The following is a 16,866-nucleotide window of genomic DNA, read 5'->3' as shown; positions in this document are numbered from 1 at the left end:
ACGATCGATATAACTGGACTCAAACTTTGGACTCATGAGATGTCTCCTTTGGTAGGTGCACCAGATTTTTTCTTTGCTGGTTCATTGTCACGAGCTTTTCAAAGGAGACATCTCAGCTTTTTTTAAATTATCGTGTTTTTAAATCAAGGGGTTTAATTTCCATGCTAGGTGCGCAAGGGAAAAAAGGAATGCGGCTCTTTTGCTCGTCGCCAGTCTTTAAGCGAAGTGAGTAATGGCTGTGAACGACTTTTCTCCACAAACGATCTGATCAGGATCACTTTCGCCGCTATACAGTGTGGATGGAAGTTCACCTGTTTTAAATGATGTACGATACGCAGTGCTTCAAAAGGCCAATTTGATCTTTCTCCTTGCATCAAATTTTATTTTAAGATTGAAATTCACATATATTCAATTTGATATTTCTATTTTGACTAAAAAATACGTCTACACTAGACTAATCACCAGGGCTCACTGTGAACCTTCAATTCCCTATAATAATCAATACAGAGCCTCTCCCTACTGCCTCAAGACAGATTCAGAGGCCAGATCAAAACCTGGCCCAAAACATCAATCTTCCCAGGAAGGATTACAGAAGATGTACTAGCATTGTTGGGAGAATCCAACTATGGATACTGAACTTTGGACCTAAAGGTTGGCTGAAACATAACCGTCTATGTATATATTAAAATAATATAAAAACTACTGACTGAAAATTGCAATATCGATCATTCCTTATCCAGTGACGACTCATTATCTTATAATCTATGATTATTAAACAAGGATTAACGTAACAACAAGACATGATATTTTGTTACAAGTTGGTTACGATCTTCTAGGGCTAGGCAGTTTCACATTTGTCCGAAGGTACAAGTGTGCTGACCAGTGTAATTAAGATGAGAAATCAGCAGCAGGGCCAGGTTGTTCAAAGCTGAGTTAACATAACCCAGGGTTAGTGTGAAATCTGATTTCAGATTTGAAAGCTTTAAAAGAAAATTCAGTTGCATTACTTTTGTCTACAATTTGATTACTGGATTCCCTACAAAGAATAGAGGAAATTACCTGAAAAAGGCCTTTGAACAAGGTAATAAAGAAGCCCGGATCAAAATTTAACCCTAGGTTAGCGCTAATCGACTTCGAGCTACCGGACCCTGGGAATAATTACCATTACCTTACTTTCTTTTAAATCCATTATAAAAAAAAAAAAAAAAATGAATAAAATAATCACAACAACCATTCAGAACGAAGGTAACCAACGCACGCAGCCAAAGACAACTCGACGAATGTACAAGACTAGTCTCAAGCTAAGTGACCAGGGCCCAGTTGTTCGAAGACTGATTAGTGCTAACCCAGGGTTAAATTTTAATCCAGGTTTCTATATTTCTCTGTTCAAAAGCCGTTTTAAGATAATTTTCCCAATTATTCTTAGACATTCAATCATCAAATTGTAAACAAATGGAATTAAAGTGCATTTAATTTTAAAGCTTTCAGATCTGCAATTAAATTTCACGGTAACCCTGAGTTATCTTGACCCGCCTTTGAACAACCCGGCCCAGATCTCGATCGTCTCAGCTATCGATAAGATTGGCTGAAAGGGTGTCGAGACCATACAACATAACACAGCAAAAAAATTTTGATTCAATGGAAAATTGCTTCATAACCCTTTTGTTCTGCGGTACCTCACTAAAAGCTAGCGGACAAATCAAGTACTGTGGTACCTCACTAAAAGCTAGCGGACAAATCAAGTATTCATAATGTGCAATGGGCCATTTCCAAATTACCCTTGGCCTCGTTTTCAAAACGAGGCCTGGTACTCAACCATTCTTACGAAGAGAGTTTAATTTGCATGTGAATGTATCATCATATGAAAAGATGAGCACCAGGACTCGCTTTGAAAAATAGGCTAAAGGTGATTCGAAAATAGAACATTTCCATTCGAGAAAGCAACTTGTTTTTTTAATACAATAAAATAAAAATTACAGCTCTTGCTTTGGATGACACCTCACTTTGCTCGATAAATGTTGACACTTACACTACTGTAAGTGATCAGTACCTTACGTCTCCCCTACAATTTCAATACAGGGGCGTAGCCAGGATTTTTCAAAGGCAGGGGGGGTCACAGAGGCTACTCACCATTTACACCGCTGCTCTCCCGCGTGTATCAGCGGGCTCAGTCGTATTATTGCGGCACGAAGGCCCATATCAATGGCTTTTACGGCCAAGATATTGTCATGGCGTTTTCGCCACCTGAATATTGTAGGTTGATTGCTCTAAAGAAGACCTACCAAGGGGGGGTCACGGGCACCCCAGGAATCCCCTGGCTTCGCCCTTGCAATACGTTCTCTGACAGTCAGGTAAGGAGAAACAACAAAAATATCAACTAAGGTACAGACTTTGAAATAAAATTCTCAATACTAGCTAACAAAAAAATTAGCATAACGAAAACAAAATAAGCTCTCACATTTTAAGAGTTTCGTCATTCTTGGAACTCGACTTCTTTAGCAAAAAAGCACTTTAAGAAATCTGATAAAATTAAATAACACTGATAAATAAAAGATGAACAGAAAGAATAATGCTCACACTCATTTCAACGAGGAGTCATCCAAACAGAGTTACAGTAACAACTGAGCATTGATATAAACTGGTTAAATATGGAAAGGACTGCTATAAATATAGGAATTTAAATTAAGTTTCGAACATACGCACGATTTTCTGTTTATAATGTCTCTTATTGATGCCTTTAATATATTAATATATTTTACTACCACATGTAGCTTGGAGTTACGGTCAACCTCAGGAATCCATGTAAACCCGAAAAAGGTCACACGAGCAAGCTCCCTAGATGATGTGAAGTCACACTTTATCGTCTTCGGACACAAGGTCACGCCCTTGTGTCTTCTGATCTTTAGTAACTGAATACTATCTAGAAATAACAATCATACCCCCAAACTACAAATTAGCTATTACTTTATGAAATTAAATTTTAGTACCCTAATAAGCGATAATAATCAAGATAACCAATGACGATTTACGTCTCTGACTAGGTTTCTGTGAGTCACGTGTATGAGGGATAATCAACATGCTCATTAAATAAATAATATATATTAAAGAAATCTTATATTAGTCACTATCATTAAAGATTTTGTAAATTATAAATCGGACGTTCTAGACGTACATATATACATTTGAAATAAAGCTTTTAACATATCTTTTTAGTATTTGGCTTTTGAGGAGGGGAAATACACCAATGTATGCTTCACATGAAGTAAAGCTACCAAGTTCTAAGCTAAAAATGATGTAGACGCAAGTCTCTAGAGTAATTAACCTGAAAATCGATTTCTTAACGCATACATAAATTTCAATTAAATGCATAAAATTCTGAAAATTGCCCTTTAAAATTACGATGATTACACAGGCCACAAAGAGAATTTCCCGCGCCACAGAATTAAAAAAAAAAAACCTAGAATAAAATTCGACTCTGATTTTCATGAATTCATATATACTATTTACAATTACAGCTTTTACGTTAAATTATTTGTACAGGTTTCTCTTCCACTGAGTAAAGAGAGACGGTAGGATAAAGTGCTTTCTTAACCGTGTAACTCCCGTGAATTTATAAGTAATTTTTCCCTTCTGACTGCCATAAAGTTTCCAGCAAATTGCTATAAAGAATTTGGTGTTATATCAAGGTCATACCCTCTGGCGAATAAGCTTGTCTGCGTTATCCTTTTTGCAGGATAACGCACCAAAGTCACACTTCGGGAGTTAAAGAGTCAAAAAACAAAACAAAACAAACAAACAAAAAAAACAAAACAAAAAAAAAAAAAAAAAAAAAGTTGAACAAGCAAACTGGAAATCAGAGGAATTAAAAGGAGTCACAACCGTCAAAAGTTTTCTAATATTGCACCACACCTATAAATGCAATATTTAGTTCTTATTAACCGAGCGGGAGGTCTGTTTGGGAGAATCTTGACCGAGGTCGCCAGTACAGACCGAACGCAGTGAGGTCTGTACCAGCGACCGAGGTCAAGATTCTCCCAAACAGACCGACCGAGCTTGGTTAATAAGATTGTTTATTATATGGCTGTGTCTTGTATGCCAATTTTTTATATTCTTTGTACCTTTTTTTTCTAGACCGGTCTAGATGGGAAAATCTAGACCGCTTTCAATACTGATTTCAGCCAATCAAATCCGTGAATTCGGTAGTTCCCAGTCCTTGCGAGACACAGTCATATAATAATGCACTATTATCTCTGGTAACAAGTGAAGTAAAAGACGAAATCAAAGGTAAACGCAGTGGATAGAGCAAGCAACATGTAGATAAAGAAAAAGGACATTAAACTATTGGTTCCAGTGGTGGAGCGTATAAATAGTGCATAAATATGATTATCAGGAACATAAAATATAATGGTTGTAACAGAAGAAACAAGACGACAAAATTAAATGAGCAAAACCATCGTGAAAAGGCTTCCTACTTTAGAGGAGAAAATAATAAAAACACAAGTGTAAATGCTTTTCGAAGCCTCAGTTGAGACTACAACCGTTACTGTAATATTTTAAAAGATATGTAGTCAGCAGACTTAATAATTATTATGATAAAACTCTTACCTTCTCTGGTATTAATAATTAATAATTACTAATTTCGTAACAATAATTTCACTTAATATTCCCATATATATGATAACCTTAGTATATATAATAATTAAGAATTATTGGTATTAATAAATCTTTTCACAAACCTTTTTTTTTTTTGTATCTAAAACTTAAAATCTGCCAATGCTTCTTTGATATCTGCAATTAGTTCTTTGTAATCTGTAGCATTTTCTTCAATAATCTGCTGTAATTTTTCAATATACGTATCCATGGAATCAAAAGTGAGCTTCACACCGATGTCTGGAACCTGAACATGAGACAGTGAGGCGATAAATCGCGTCTGTACCACGGCGAGTTTGGTTTCCACCACCCCTGTCCTGTGTCGGTTACTCGCTGTCTCCTCTTTACAAATTGTCAGTCGCTGTTCCAGTTTGCTTATCTCTGAGTCTAGCTCCTTGTTGAGTTTCTCGCATTCCTCGTTCGAAGACTGAAGCACGCCGATCTCCTTATCCAAGGCGCGTACTTTTTCGATTTCTTGTTGAGCTGGTGTGGTAAAAGCAGCATCAAGCGAGAACTTCTTTTATTTCGGATTTTGATTAAAAAATCTGACGGTTCTCCCTGCCTTCCTTGTCTATCAATGCTGCTTCCTGTATCTCATTTATGCCAAACAAAGTGTCGAAAAGAAGTCATTCGCTTTGCTTACTTGTTGTTTGAGTTTTTTATGATAGTGGGGTGGCAAAAAGGAAACGACCAAGCTAACTGTCTGCCTCGCGTGTTTGTAAACTGACCTTTGAGACTCCTCTTTGAAAACTGAATAACTGAAGACTCTTTCTCATCCTCTTTATCTACGCTGAAAACTTCGACTGCTTGGCTTTCCCTGTTCAAAGCAGGCACTAAGTGTAGAGGTTTACAAAATTCCGGTAGTTTCTGACCCGCTATTTGACGATAAGTAGCTTACATGTCTTTCAAAAAAGACATGCGAACCTGCGCTTGGAGTGCAAATAATTTTCTAATGAGCCTAGCTTATTCTATTCCTCCCAGTTCACATGAAAGATTTCGTCTACGTTGCGGCCGCTATACTTGGTCCTTCCGGCGCATATTTCGAGAGCAGATGTCCACACACGGTTTAAAACCTCGACACAAGTTCTTCAGATAATCGTGTCAGTGAATCCTCTTAACTAAACGAAAAAAGCCACATCGTGTAAATTTGCCTTCCCCTGCATCATGTGGCTTCGTGGCTCAGCATCCCGTCGAAGCCTAAAATTTTTTTAGGCTTCTTCACAGCAATTTCTTTAATCGCAGCTCACCAGCGAGGCTCATTTCTTTACTACTTAAGGGTCTTGGCCGACATCCTTTGTCGAGTGCTGCACCACAACTTTATGTACATCTGAGAACGAGGATCACTGACGATCCTCATTTACAGCAGTCAGCCGCGAATTGATGAGAAGATAAGACCTACGATCTTCGCAGTAATGAACACAACTTAAGCAGTAGTGAAAATGAGGCCTGAAAAAAAATCATGCCTGTACGGGATTTGAACTTATGACCTCTGCGATACCGGTGCAGTGCTCTACCAACTGAGCTAACCAGCCAACTGGGAGCTAGTCATTACGTTGGTTCGTAATAAACACGTTATATATTCATAGTCAGAGGACCTATTGTTTCTAAACAACTACCCTAACTCTCTAGAACTACATACATAAAATACCAACATTACCTTTGCCTGATCGGATTTTAACCAGCTTAACATCTGGATTTCTGGCGCTTGCCTGAGCCAACAACTTGGACTCCGCTTCCTGTCTCATGAGAACTTTCTTCTCCGAAGGAGAAACCAAAGGGCAGCCCGATAAACTGTGGAAACATATAAGAGATTAACGTTAGTTTAAAAGGAAACTGTTGTCATGCTCTTTCATGCACCAAAGAAGAAACAAAATGCGAAGTGTCACACCGACAAATTCCAACCTTGATTTAAACAGACTAATCTCCCTCCCTCACTCCCATACTACTAAAACTTCAAGTAAACGTATAGATGAACAAAAGAAACGAAAACTGTTCTTACCTCCTGTGGGTACTGAATTGACCACTGGAATGTCCTGTCCCGTCACATCCAGGGGTAGGACACCTGATGGAAGAGTAACATACATCTTACTTCTTCACCTTCCTTTTACGAAATTTATCATAGGATGTTTCGAATATAATTATATTTCAGTGCACAGTGCTTCACTGACGGATTAAGTTGGCATCGAAGCAGTACAGAACTGGTTATTTCAATTTCTCCCATACTCGTTTCTCCTTCATTCTTAATACGGTCAACAATGAAAATTTAAAGATTGAATTTTGGAATGTAATTCTATTCTTTTCCTTTAAAATCATTCTTTGGTGTTTCATGCAAGTAAAAGGATCTGGATATTCATATTGATAAAAAACAATACAATGACTTACATAGGGCCAGCTTTATCGGACTGCGGACTCCCTTAAAAATGAAAAGAAGAAAAAGACTGATTATGAATAGCATATATTCACGTTGGCAAAACACCGTCGGCCGAGGATTGTCGATTCCCATTCCACATTCCTGGGCTTAAGTCTTACATATTAGCGATTCCAGAAACGGACGTACGGATTGGACATGATACTTACCTTCAGCATTTTGAAGAGCAAGCTTGGGAGCCAGAGGGCATCCTGACAAACTAAAAAAAAAAACAAAAAATTTAACTTTTAACCCTTAAACTCCCAAGATCTAATTGTTAATTTTCCCCTCAAGCTGCTACACATTTCCTTGTAAAATAGTTACGAGGATATGATGTTCAATCAAAGTAACAACTTCTACCTGTTAAGTTTGAGTATTCTCACTACTTGTTTGCTGGATAAAGTATGGATTTCAAAGGGAGAAGTTACCTGTTAATCACTTTTGTGAGTTAAAGGTTAAGATTAAAGCAGCCATTGATTGATAAACAAATTTTCGTTTTTAATGAGAACAGTGTGGAGAATATTCTTATAGCTGTTGCGGAGTCAAGCTAGCATGATCCCAGAGTAGAGCAAGTGGAAATTAAGAGCTACGACTTGATAACGAGTTGTAATTCCTCCCTCGCGAGTCAATGAATAGTTTATTAGCTTCGCCGACAGGCAGGGACACCGCTACAGCTTGCGCCAATTACTGCGGATCCAGTAAACCCACCCATCCCACCCCAGGGGAGGACATCCACCACACAGTAATCATGTGCGTGGGAGATCAACGTCTCCTACCCCTAACCATGCAGGAGACGGGGCCTACGGTTTATTCGTCCTTATCCGAGAAGACTAGAATATCTATCCATTTCTTGATATTATGGAAAGGTAGCAAATTCTCCTCAATTACTTTAAGACCATGAGTATTGGTCCGGCCGGGGTTCGAACCCTCGACCTCCTGCACAACATAACCCGGCGCTCTAACCAATTGAGCTAACGGGGGGGGGGGGGGGGACGGTTAGCTCAGAGTTAACTCAAGCGGCCAGCTTTGAGCGCGGGAAAACGCCGGCGACCATGTCACGAGTGGGTTTAGTTCCACATCTGATTGGTTGGGAAAGTTGGACCACATTTCTCGACCAATCAAATTAATGCATTCCCGTGGAATAAACGCCCGCCAACGTACCTTCTGTGCGAAGCGTACTTCCCAGTCACATGACCTGTTCCATCACAACCAACTGTAGGGCACCTAGAACAAGAGTGATATTGGTTTTTAATACTACACTGAACAAACAAAACACAGAAATCAACTCAAAATACTCACTGCGGAATAACACATACATGTACCTAACTTCTTGGTGTTCCTGTTGCTGCATTTTGGCTGCAAGTGGACACCCTGACAAACTGAAATACCAGACAGAATCAGTCGCTGGTAACACTGAATCTGCAATCTCATTTCCCTCTCCTTCTTAGACCTGTCATTAAATCCTCTTTGCCGATCTCTTTACATTTCTCCATTCACTTTGATAGTTTTTCTTTGATATCACAGCAAAAAATTTCAAAAGGCAAGAAGAGTACTTGCGGTTAGTCAAACTTTGCATTTGCAATAGGATAAAACAACTAAACGCCAGGGGAGATCAGAGCCTATTCTATTGCAGGTGTTAACAACGCTTTGCAATGGACAGCGCTCGGGAAAAAATCCATTGGAATTTAAAAATGTAACGTCCACGCGTAGTTCTTTCGCTATTGGGGAATCACAACTCCTGAAGTCGAGGAACGGATGGTTCTGTTCAACACTTTAGACTTGCCTAGAATATGCAGGTCAGCAAGTAAAGTCTCATGGGTTAGAACTTTCACTAACGTACCTCCTGTGTGTTGCATACTGCCCTGACACATGTCCCCTTCCATCACAGTTTGGAGTCGGACAACTAAGTATAAAAGGAAAAAAAAAAAGGGGAAAAATGTCGACATCTGAAAGCAACGACGAAAACAACACCAACACAAGAAGTTTAACTACAACGCTTAATTTACACACGGGATAACAACTAGTCTGCGCAAGCGACACTGATTTCCTTTTAATGCTTTAATCACCCAATGATTTCCTAGAGAGCCGATATAGCTTGTTAGACTGGCAAACTAGAGTAATCACTCACCTGAGAAGTTCTTTAGGTTTCCCATCAGATCCTATAAATAATGGAAACGCATCTTAATTAATTTCTAAGCGTAATTGTTCTTACCATATAGAAGTGCATCTTAAATTGACTGACATGCCTGAAAATGCCTTAGATACTGAAGTATTATGGAACATCAGTTAAATAGATCGACGGCGCGGAAGAAGTCGAGGCGCTGGGGCGGGAAAATTTTCCCGCCTTTTTCGTTGCCAGGCGCGATTTGTCACGTGCCACCCAAATAGACAAACTTAGCATAGAGCAATCCCGCGCCCGTTGCTAAAGCAAAAACACAATTTGATACATCTTACCAAATTCACGTTTAACAGGGGTTTTCGGCAGAGGCGTGTTCCTCACTACTCTTGGACAGCCGGAGAGACGACGATGACTGGAAAAACGGCCATTCACATGTCCTGATCCATCACAACCCTCTGTTGGACAACTGGGTTAAACCAAGAGAGAAAGACACCGTGTTTGTACAGATTGTAAAGAATAATCTCTGTTTCACCTCAAGTATTACACTCATAATATTTTGCATGGAGACCACGAGGGTCACTTTCAAAATTTCTCACAAGGTTGTTGGCAACACATGAAAATTGATACACACAATATACATACCCAATCAACTTTGAAGCACCTATGGAAGAGACAAAAGAAACAGCAGAAGGTATTAGTGAATCATAAGACAATCTGTGGGGCTCAAGACTGCCTCGCGACGACTACAACTAGAGACAAAAACTTTTGACACCTTGTCACTGGAATTTCTACAAAAGAAATGTCTCGACCCTGTTGCAGTACTAAATTAATCCGAATGGTTGAGAGGGCAAAACAGAATGTACATCTGGATTGATTCTGACACTCAACTGGAAATTGCCTTTTAAGTGACATGCATCCTGTACACTGCTAGGATAAGCAAGGTTGATACCTTCAACTTTGCATAGAGATTCCAAGATAACTTCAATAAGCATTTCCTGACACTTACTTCTCCCTCCTCCATAATCAGAGTCATCAGCATCCTCTCTGATGTCATAATCTTCCTCAGATGAACTCTCTGAAGATGTGTACTGGACAACTTCTTTAGCCTCTAGGCAAATCTCATCTGAACTCAACTCGCCCTCTTCATCATCATTATCATCTTCATCACCACCACCACCATTTCCTGTGTCAATTGGCCCTTTAACAATTCCATCATCAGATTCCTCTGAAGGGCACTCCTTAGGAGACACTTCCTTGGGGATGGGAGCCCGATTGACACTCATGACTGAGTTTGCCACAGCCACAGCAGTTGTGGCTGAGATTACACTTGGCATGGACAATGCTGGGAGGGAATCAGTGGAAGTGGTCACTGATGAGGACTCACACTTCATTCTGGGAGGCTTACTCTTGAGGAAAGTAAAATGAACAGGTGAATCTTTGGTGTCTGAATCAAAGTTCAGTTCTTTCTTGGCTGAGCTGTCCTCAGTGCTGGAGGCAGAGGAAATGCCCGAGTCTGGAGATGTGGGACTTTCTTGAGGCAATGTCTTGTCTGTCAGAATACATTTTTGTGGGCGGCCTGTAATAAAGAAGAAACAGCTCAGATCTCCTAGAATCTTGGTAAATGCTGTTGCTACACCCAAGAGTGATAGGTATTGACTTTCTCAGGTCATTTCAAGATAACCCACGAATACTTTTTTTTTTGTTAAAGACTAGGTTGTATACTTGAGACACAGAAATATGTTGTTCATTTTCTTAAATATTATTTTGCCTACATCCACTGTGACTATCGTTTCACCAAAGCCTTTATTTTACACTTCCATAGAGGTGAAGTGCATAATCACAGAAGCCTAAAATGAATACAGTAACAAGAAGTAAAAAATAAACAATGAGTTTCCAATAACTATTTTTCCCCACTAGTAAATTACTCAGCAGAGCAGTGTGCTATACCAGGAAAACAACCTTTGGTCATTTGTGTATTCTAATTACTTGGTTCTTTGGGCAATGCTTGGAAATTGTGAGAATCGCTTCAGTCACCTCAGAGAGTATAAAAAGGGTTAACTGGCAACATACAAGTTATTTGCTAAAAGGTTAGTATTTACAGCTACTGGTACCTCATGGCTCAGTGAAGTAAGAAAAACTTACTCTTCTTGTGTGGTGGAGTAGTAGGTGGACTTCTGTACTGACGTGAAACCTGCTTCTGGAATGTAGCTAGGGGACAACCTGAAAGACTACAATTTAAATCACCAGGGTCACATTAGTTTCAAAAAGAGTAAATTATACTACAACCAGTGACAAGAAAATGCAAGGGTAAAGGGAGGAGGTTATTTCTTGAAAAAATATTTTTGGGATGTGAAGGTTGTAAGAACATCAGTGACAACTCAGCTATACTCCTCTCGTGCTACTATTTTGTTCTCAACACATTTTGACATCATCTGTGATCTATTGTTGAACAGACACACAGTAACAAGGAATCTGTTTCTTACATGGAGCACAATTTGCAACTGTTAACCCTACCTTCTGTGTGATGTGTACAACCCTGTTCTGTGTCCAGTGCCATCACAGCCTGGAGTTGGACATCTATGGAAACATTTAGTAAAGAATTCCATATTCAAAAAATGAAGATCGCAATATAAAAAGACCTGAGGAAATCATTGATTAAACAAATAGGCCAATGACCAAATAGCTAAATAAATAATCGCTGAAAACCCACATTTAAAACTCTGAACTTAGATAAAAAACCTACATGTACCTTGCTCCATTGTCATCTCCTGAAGCTTTTCCTGGAAATGACAAAAAAAATTCAACTAAATTGTACTGTCTTGTACAATGTATCCCATTAATGCATATGTTACAGCTACAACCCGTCTCTATTTTCCAGATGGCAGACTAGCTACAGAGTCATCTCCTATACAAGCTCAGTATAGTTCAAATCTCCTGCACCAGGCAACCATCTTCAAAGTTCACTTTTGAAGTTTTTAGGTTGCTTTTACCCACCCTTGTTTTAAGCACCTATGCCACACAACACTGATATGTGTATAATAACAGTGTTAACCCTGTCATATCGTTGGTCTGAATATCAATTCTCCACTTTGTCTGGTAGACATTTTTTTGAAATTCTGGTTTCCAGAATTTAGTATTGAATAAAAAAAAAAAATCCCCTTATTGATGTTTTGGTAAGTGTGGAGAACAGCTTCCTTCTACTGATCTATCTGTTAGCTGACAGTTAATTGAAATGTGACTGACATATAACAGATGGGCTAGCAACAGGTTACCAGTTGGCCTTACAAAAATTTCCAGTTTTTTCAGGGAGTTGTTCCTCACAAGTACCAATATTTTTTTTTTCTCAGAGACTTTCTGCTTGAAAATGTACTTATCCCATTGGGAGAAATTCCTATTTGGTCACTTCCAGGGGGTGATAGGGTTCATAGAAAAATACATTTAAGAAGAATGTAATAATTTTCCATTACTTACCATCTTTGCTTTTCTCCACAGAGACTCTCCTTGGGCATCCATAGAGACTGCAAACCATAAAATTCAGTAACAAATGGTGTTAACTATTTTAAAGCTTGGATTTGCAGTGACTATTAGAGACAGTGTTGTGAGTGATATAGGAAAACACTCCTCATATATTTGATAATTTAGGTCTGTACAACATTTACGACTTTTTTTTTTAAAGCTTGGATTTGCAGTGACTATTAGAGACAATGTTGTGAGTGATATAGGAAAACACTCCTCGTATATTTGATAATTTAGGTCTGTACAACCTTAACTACTTCAAGTACATGGTCTTAAAAATGTCTTTATTATTACAGTTGCTTTGTGATCCTTTCTAATAGAACTTGCAGAGAAATATTGCAAAAAAAATGACATGTCTTCAGACTTGATGATCAAAACATAGCACACTTTGACATGTCTGGAATATATATAATTATATTAAAAAAGCTTCCATGTCTTGATGTGCACATGTTATGATCACACAACTGTAAAATTGTGCATTTGATACTGACCTTCTGTGGGAAGCAAATAATCCAGATTTATGTCCTGAACCATCACATCCTGGAGTGGGACACCTGTATATCATAAACACAAAAAGAGATTAAGGGTCAATGAATACAAGGGGAGCCTGTGTGAACAGCCATGCATAGTCTTTGTACTGATTGTCTGAGGTTGGTACTGGAAAGCTTCTTATACCTGTTATTTTCAATTTTATCATATACACAGTGAACAAATTATGGAAACAGTATGGAAATCAGTGTCCAGGTTGATGACAAACTGTTATTTGTGTTAAAAACTTTTAAATGACCAAAACCTTCACTGGTTTAAAACAAAACCATTTTTATTAGTCACCTTGATGTTTCTGAAGTTGCATCAGCATCATTGTCTGTTAATTCAAAATAAGGATCATAAACATGTGGCTACTATATAATGCACCAATATTTTGCATACCATAAATACTCTAATAAGCCCCCCACCCCCCCCCCCCAGGGACTTATTCACTTCAGGTAGTTTTGGTGGGACAGCTTGATAAATTTCTTCCTCTGAAGAGTGGGATTATTAGAGGATTTATGGTACATATGCACAGACTAACCAAAACAAACAAACAAAAAACACTAATTGAAAAGGGAAGTTATGTTAGCTCCTTCAGACATTCAGGCTGTTTTGTTGCCTTGCCATAAGGAGTAAAACAAAGAGTTGACAAGAAGTTGATAATAAAAGTGAGACAAACTGCTTTTATTATTAGTTCTCTCAATTAACCCTCTCCACCCTAACATCAGTTTGCATATTCTCCATACTGCTCTCTATACCTTTCCTAAGGTGCTGACAAGGAGAATTTGTTTATCGATGAAGAGCTTCTTTAGTTGGTGATCATTTCCTTTATTCTCATGACCTTAATGTGCGATTTGGGGGTGATAATGTAAGGAGAAATTAGATGGTGGTCACTCTTAAGATAAAGGACTAAGCATTTTGTGCATGGTAAGTTTAGCAAGTCATATTGTTCTGCATGGCTTGCTAAACATTCAAGCTGTTTTTGTTGTTGTTTAAAGCTCTTGTTTTTATCACTGATCATCTCTGCAACCCTTTAGACACACAGTACAGATATAAAAAAGATCTTACAACCCTCATCTTCTCTAGCTAGCATTGTACTGTGATTATTGATCTTAGTTTTTACCGCTTCTATTTATGAGTTGTGAGCATACCATAAATCAAAGGGGAGATCTGTCTTGATAGGTAACTTAGAGTATGGACCTTAAGTAAGAGGTAAGTAGCAGTTTTTTTTTTGCCTTTACCAACTTCTAGCCAAAAATTAACTAGGAAAAGCAGTTCACAATTTAGTCTAAATACCTCCACTGTCGAATCTGGAAAATCTCCTACTGGTTTTCTGTACATATGGGCAGCCATAGACACTGAAATCAAACAAGAAGAACTCGGTTACATGTTCAACTCTGTTACTGCTTCAGTCATTTGAATTTTTCCTATCTTGCCTGACTCCTATTTTGTAGTCTTAAGCCTTAACACGCAACATCTCAATAACATATAGATTTAGCCAAGCCTAAAGGTGGAGCTCCCAAGTTCGTAATATTAATGATGACATAAAAGATGTGCATTTGCCGAGACTCGCCTGAGACACCCCTCCCTTTGTTTTGATAGTCTCCCCTTCCCTACCTGTAGAATCCGAAGGCATATACATACGTATGCTCGGTCAGTCACGTGACAATCAAACAAAAAGAGGTTGATGATATTTCATGGATATGGGGCTCTGTCCCACGCATGCTTTGCGTGTATGGGAGCCCTGCTATAATATCCAAACATAATCCAGCAAACAGGTGATAAGAATCCTCAAATCTATTAGGTAGAAATTGTTATCTTGATCTACCACCAGATCCTCTTAACTAAGTTACATGGAAATGTGTCCCAGTTAGAGAGGAGAATTAACAATCGGATCTTGGAAAACAAAGGGTTAACAAGATAATGGTAGTTTTTCATACATGCCTCAAGAAATGACTTTTGCTATTATAATTGTTATATACTGATAGCTCCTTTACTAATGCTCACACATGAGACCTTAACCTTAAAGATCTTTTATTATCAGGTGATATTCAGTGTAGCAATAGTGTTTTCACAGAAAACAGCTGAGCCAACTTAATAATTAAAAAGTGATTTCTGTATAACGATCACTTAAAAATATGAATGCGATTTCCTTGCTTCTTCTCTTTCATCCTTTGTGGAAAAGACAGTATTTCACTCAACCCCTGCACTTATTTGTGAATTACGTACTTATTAACCCTTCACACCTGAACATCAGTATGCATATTCTCCATACTGTTCTCTATACATTTCCTATGGTGCTGACAAGGAGAATTTGTTTGACAATCAAGAGCTTCTGTAGTTGGTGATCATTTCCTTTATCCTTGTGACTTGAATGTGTTATTAAGGGGTGATATTGTAAGGAGAAATTAGATGCTGGTCACTCTTAGGAGACAAAGAGTTCATGTTAGAGAGCCTCTTTTAAAAAAATCATACGGGGTGGCAAACAGGAAAATTTGAGACTTGCTAGATGTTGAGACCTTTGTTTGAAAATAACATACCCAGACTTATAAACAGTTTTAGTTATAAAATGTCATATTTTGGCCCCCTTCCATATTTTTTTTGCTCCTGTGCAATATCTTGAACCACTTTCTGCATAACAAGCATATCTCAAACATAAAGTCTGACAAATGATTAATTAATCCTATCTCTAACCTTCGGTGTGATGCAAACTTTCCATTAACATGTCCCTTTCCATCACATCCTGGTGTAGGACACCTGAAGTTGAAAATGAAGACAGGCAAAAATTTTACATTATATTTTATAAGACACATGTTTACCACCAGACACTACAAGAAATGTTCAAGCCTGGTTGTTTCCTATTATTATTATGAAAGAGAGCAGACATTTATAAAATAAGAACCTACTTGATATCATATACATGGAAATAGCTACACTATGTCTTGATCTTTAACTAATCCACAAACCTAATGATAAATTACCATACTTTTAAAGGAAATGCATCATGTTTTTACAATACTACCATAAAAATACATAAAAAAAAATTCTTTACTCTTTGAATCTTATCCAAAATTCTATCCACGCCTTGTCTTTCTTGTTATAATCATTACTCATCCTGAGAGTCCTAATTGGTTTTAAAGAGTCAAAATAATGAACAGGCTTCCAAACATCTTGTTGACAAGAAAAACAGAATGCATCATTAACAAACTGGACAATTTAAGTGGGCTCACAGTTATTTCTATAAGTGACTTGATCCTGTTAGCATGCAGCTGTCACTCGCCTACATAATGATGCTTCTATTATCAGGGAAGGAAAAACTTTGTATCTAATTCATTGATCCTTAGATAATAGTAATAATCTAAGGGGGTTGAGAAAAATAATATTTATTTAGTACATTACGTGAGTTTTGAACCCTTTACAAAGAAAAGAAAAAAAGTTCTTAAAGTCTTGAAAAGAAAATCTAAATGGACAGAAGCAGATGTTATCAAAGACAGCTTAACAACTTGTCAAAGCACTAAATATTGAAATTAACTGTTATTCAAAACATGAATGTTTAACTCCACATTAGCCAAATTTTATTTGCATATTAAGAAAAATGGTGAAAGAAGAAATTGTCTTTGATGTCCTTAAGACACAAATTAAA

At 38.0% G+C, this 16,866-nt stretch overlaps 1 protein-coding gene across 6 annotated transcripts in view; it reads right to left on the bottom strand.

Annotated features, from left to right (window-relative positions):
- Positions 1–354: 354 nt before the first annotated feature.
- LOC111337758 (uncharacterized) overlaps positions 355–16,866 on the bottom strand; it is a 29,009-nt gene continuing 12,497 nt past the window's right edge. For 5 of the 6 annotated variants that reach the window (XM_022944119.2, XM_022944118.2, XM_022944121.2 and 2 more), the window contains exons 6-25: positions 15,918–15,980; positions 14,520–14,581; positions 13,524–13,557; positions 13,184–13,246; positions 12,648–12,694; positions 11,926–11,956; positions 11,691–11,753; positions 11,319–11,404; positions 10,183–10,752; positions 9,819–9,837; positions 9,512–9,642; positions 9,186–9,216; positions 8,898–8,960; positions 8,374–8,436; positions 8,219–8,281; positions 7,228–7,277; positions 7,033–7,063; positions 6,650–6,712; positions 6,308–6,441; positions 355–5,133 (exon numbers count right to left, since the gene is read on the bottom strand). In XM_022944119.2, coding sequence (XP_022799854.1) covers positions 4,754–5,133; positions 6,308–6,441; positions 6,650–6,712; positions 7,033–7,063; positions 7,228–7,277; positions 8,219–8,281; positions 8,374–8,436; positions 8,898–8,960; positions 9,186–9,216; positions 9,512–9,642; positions 9,819–9,837; positions 10,183–10,752; positions 11,319–11,404; positions 11,691–11,753; positions 11,926–11,956; positions 12,648–12,694; positions 13,184–13,246; positions 13,524–13,557; positions 14,520–14,581; positions 15,918–15,980 — 2,047 coding nt within the window. In that variant the 3' untranslated portion in view covers positions 355–4,753. The remainder of the gene's footprint in view (positions 5,134–6,307; positions 6,442–6,649; positions 6,713–7,032; positions 7,064–7,227; positions 7,278–8,218; positions 8,282–8,373; positions 8,437–8,897; positions 8,961–9,185; positions 9,217–9,511; positions 9,643–9,818; positions 9,838–10,182; positions 10,753–11,318; positions 11,405–11,690; positions 11,754–11,925; positions 11,957–12,647; positions 12,695–13,183; positions 13,247–13,523; positions 13,558–14,519; positions 14,582–15,917; positions 15,981–16,866) is intronic. The other variant, XM_088743307.1, reaches the window with a different exon arrangement.

This window comes from Stylophora pistillata, chromosome 13 (genome assembly GCF_964205215.1).
Source record: "Stylophora pistillata chromosome 13, jaStyPist1.2, whole genome shotgun sequence".
In the NCBI taxonomy this organism is placed as follows: Eukaryota; Metazoa; Cnidaria; class Anthozoa; order Scleractinia; family Pocilloporidae; genus Stylophora; species Stylophora pistillata.
This window is presented reverse-complemented; position numbering and strand designations above follow the sequence as displayed.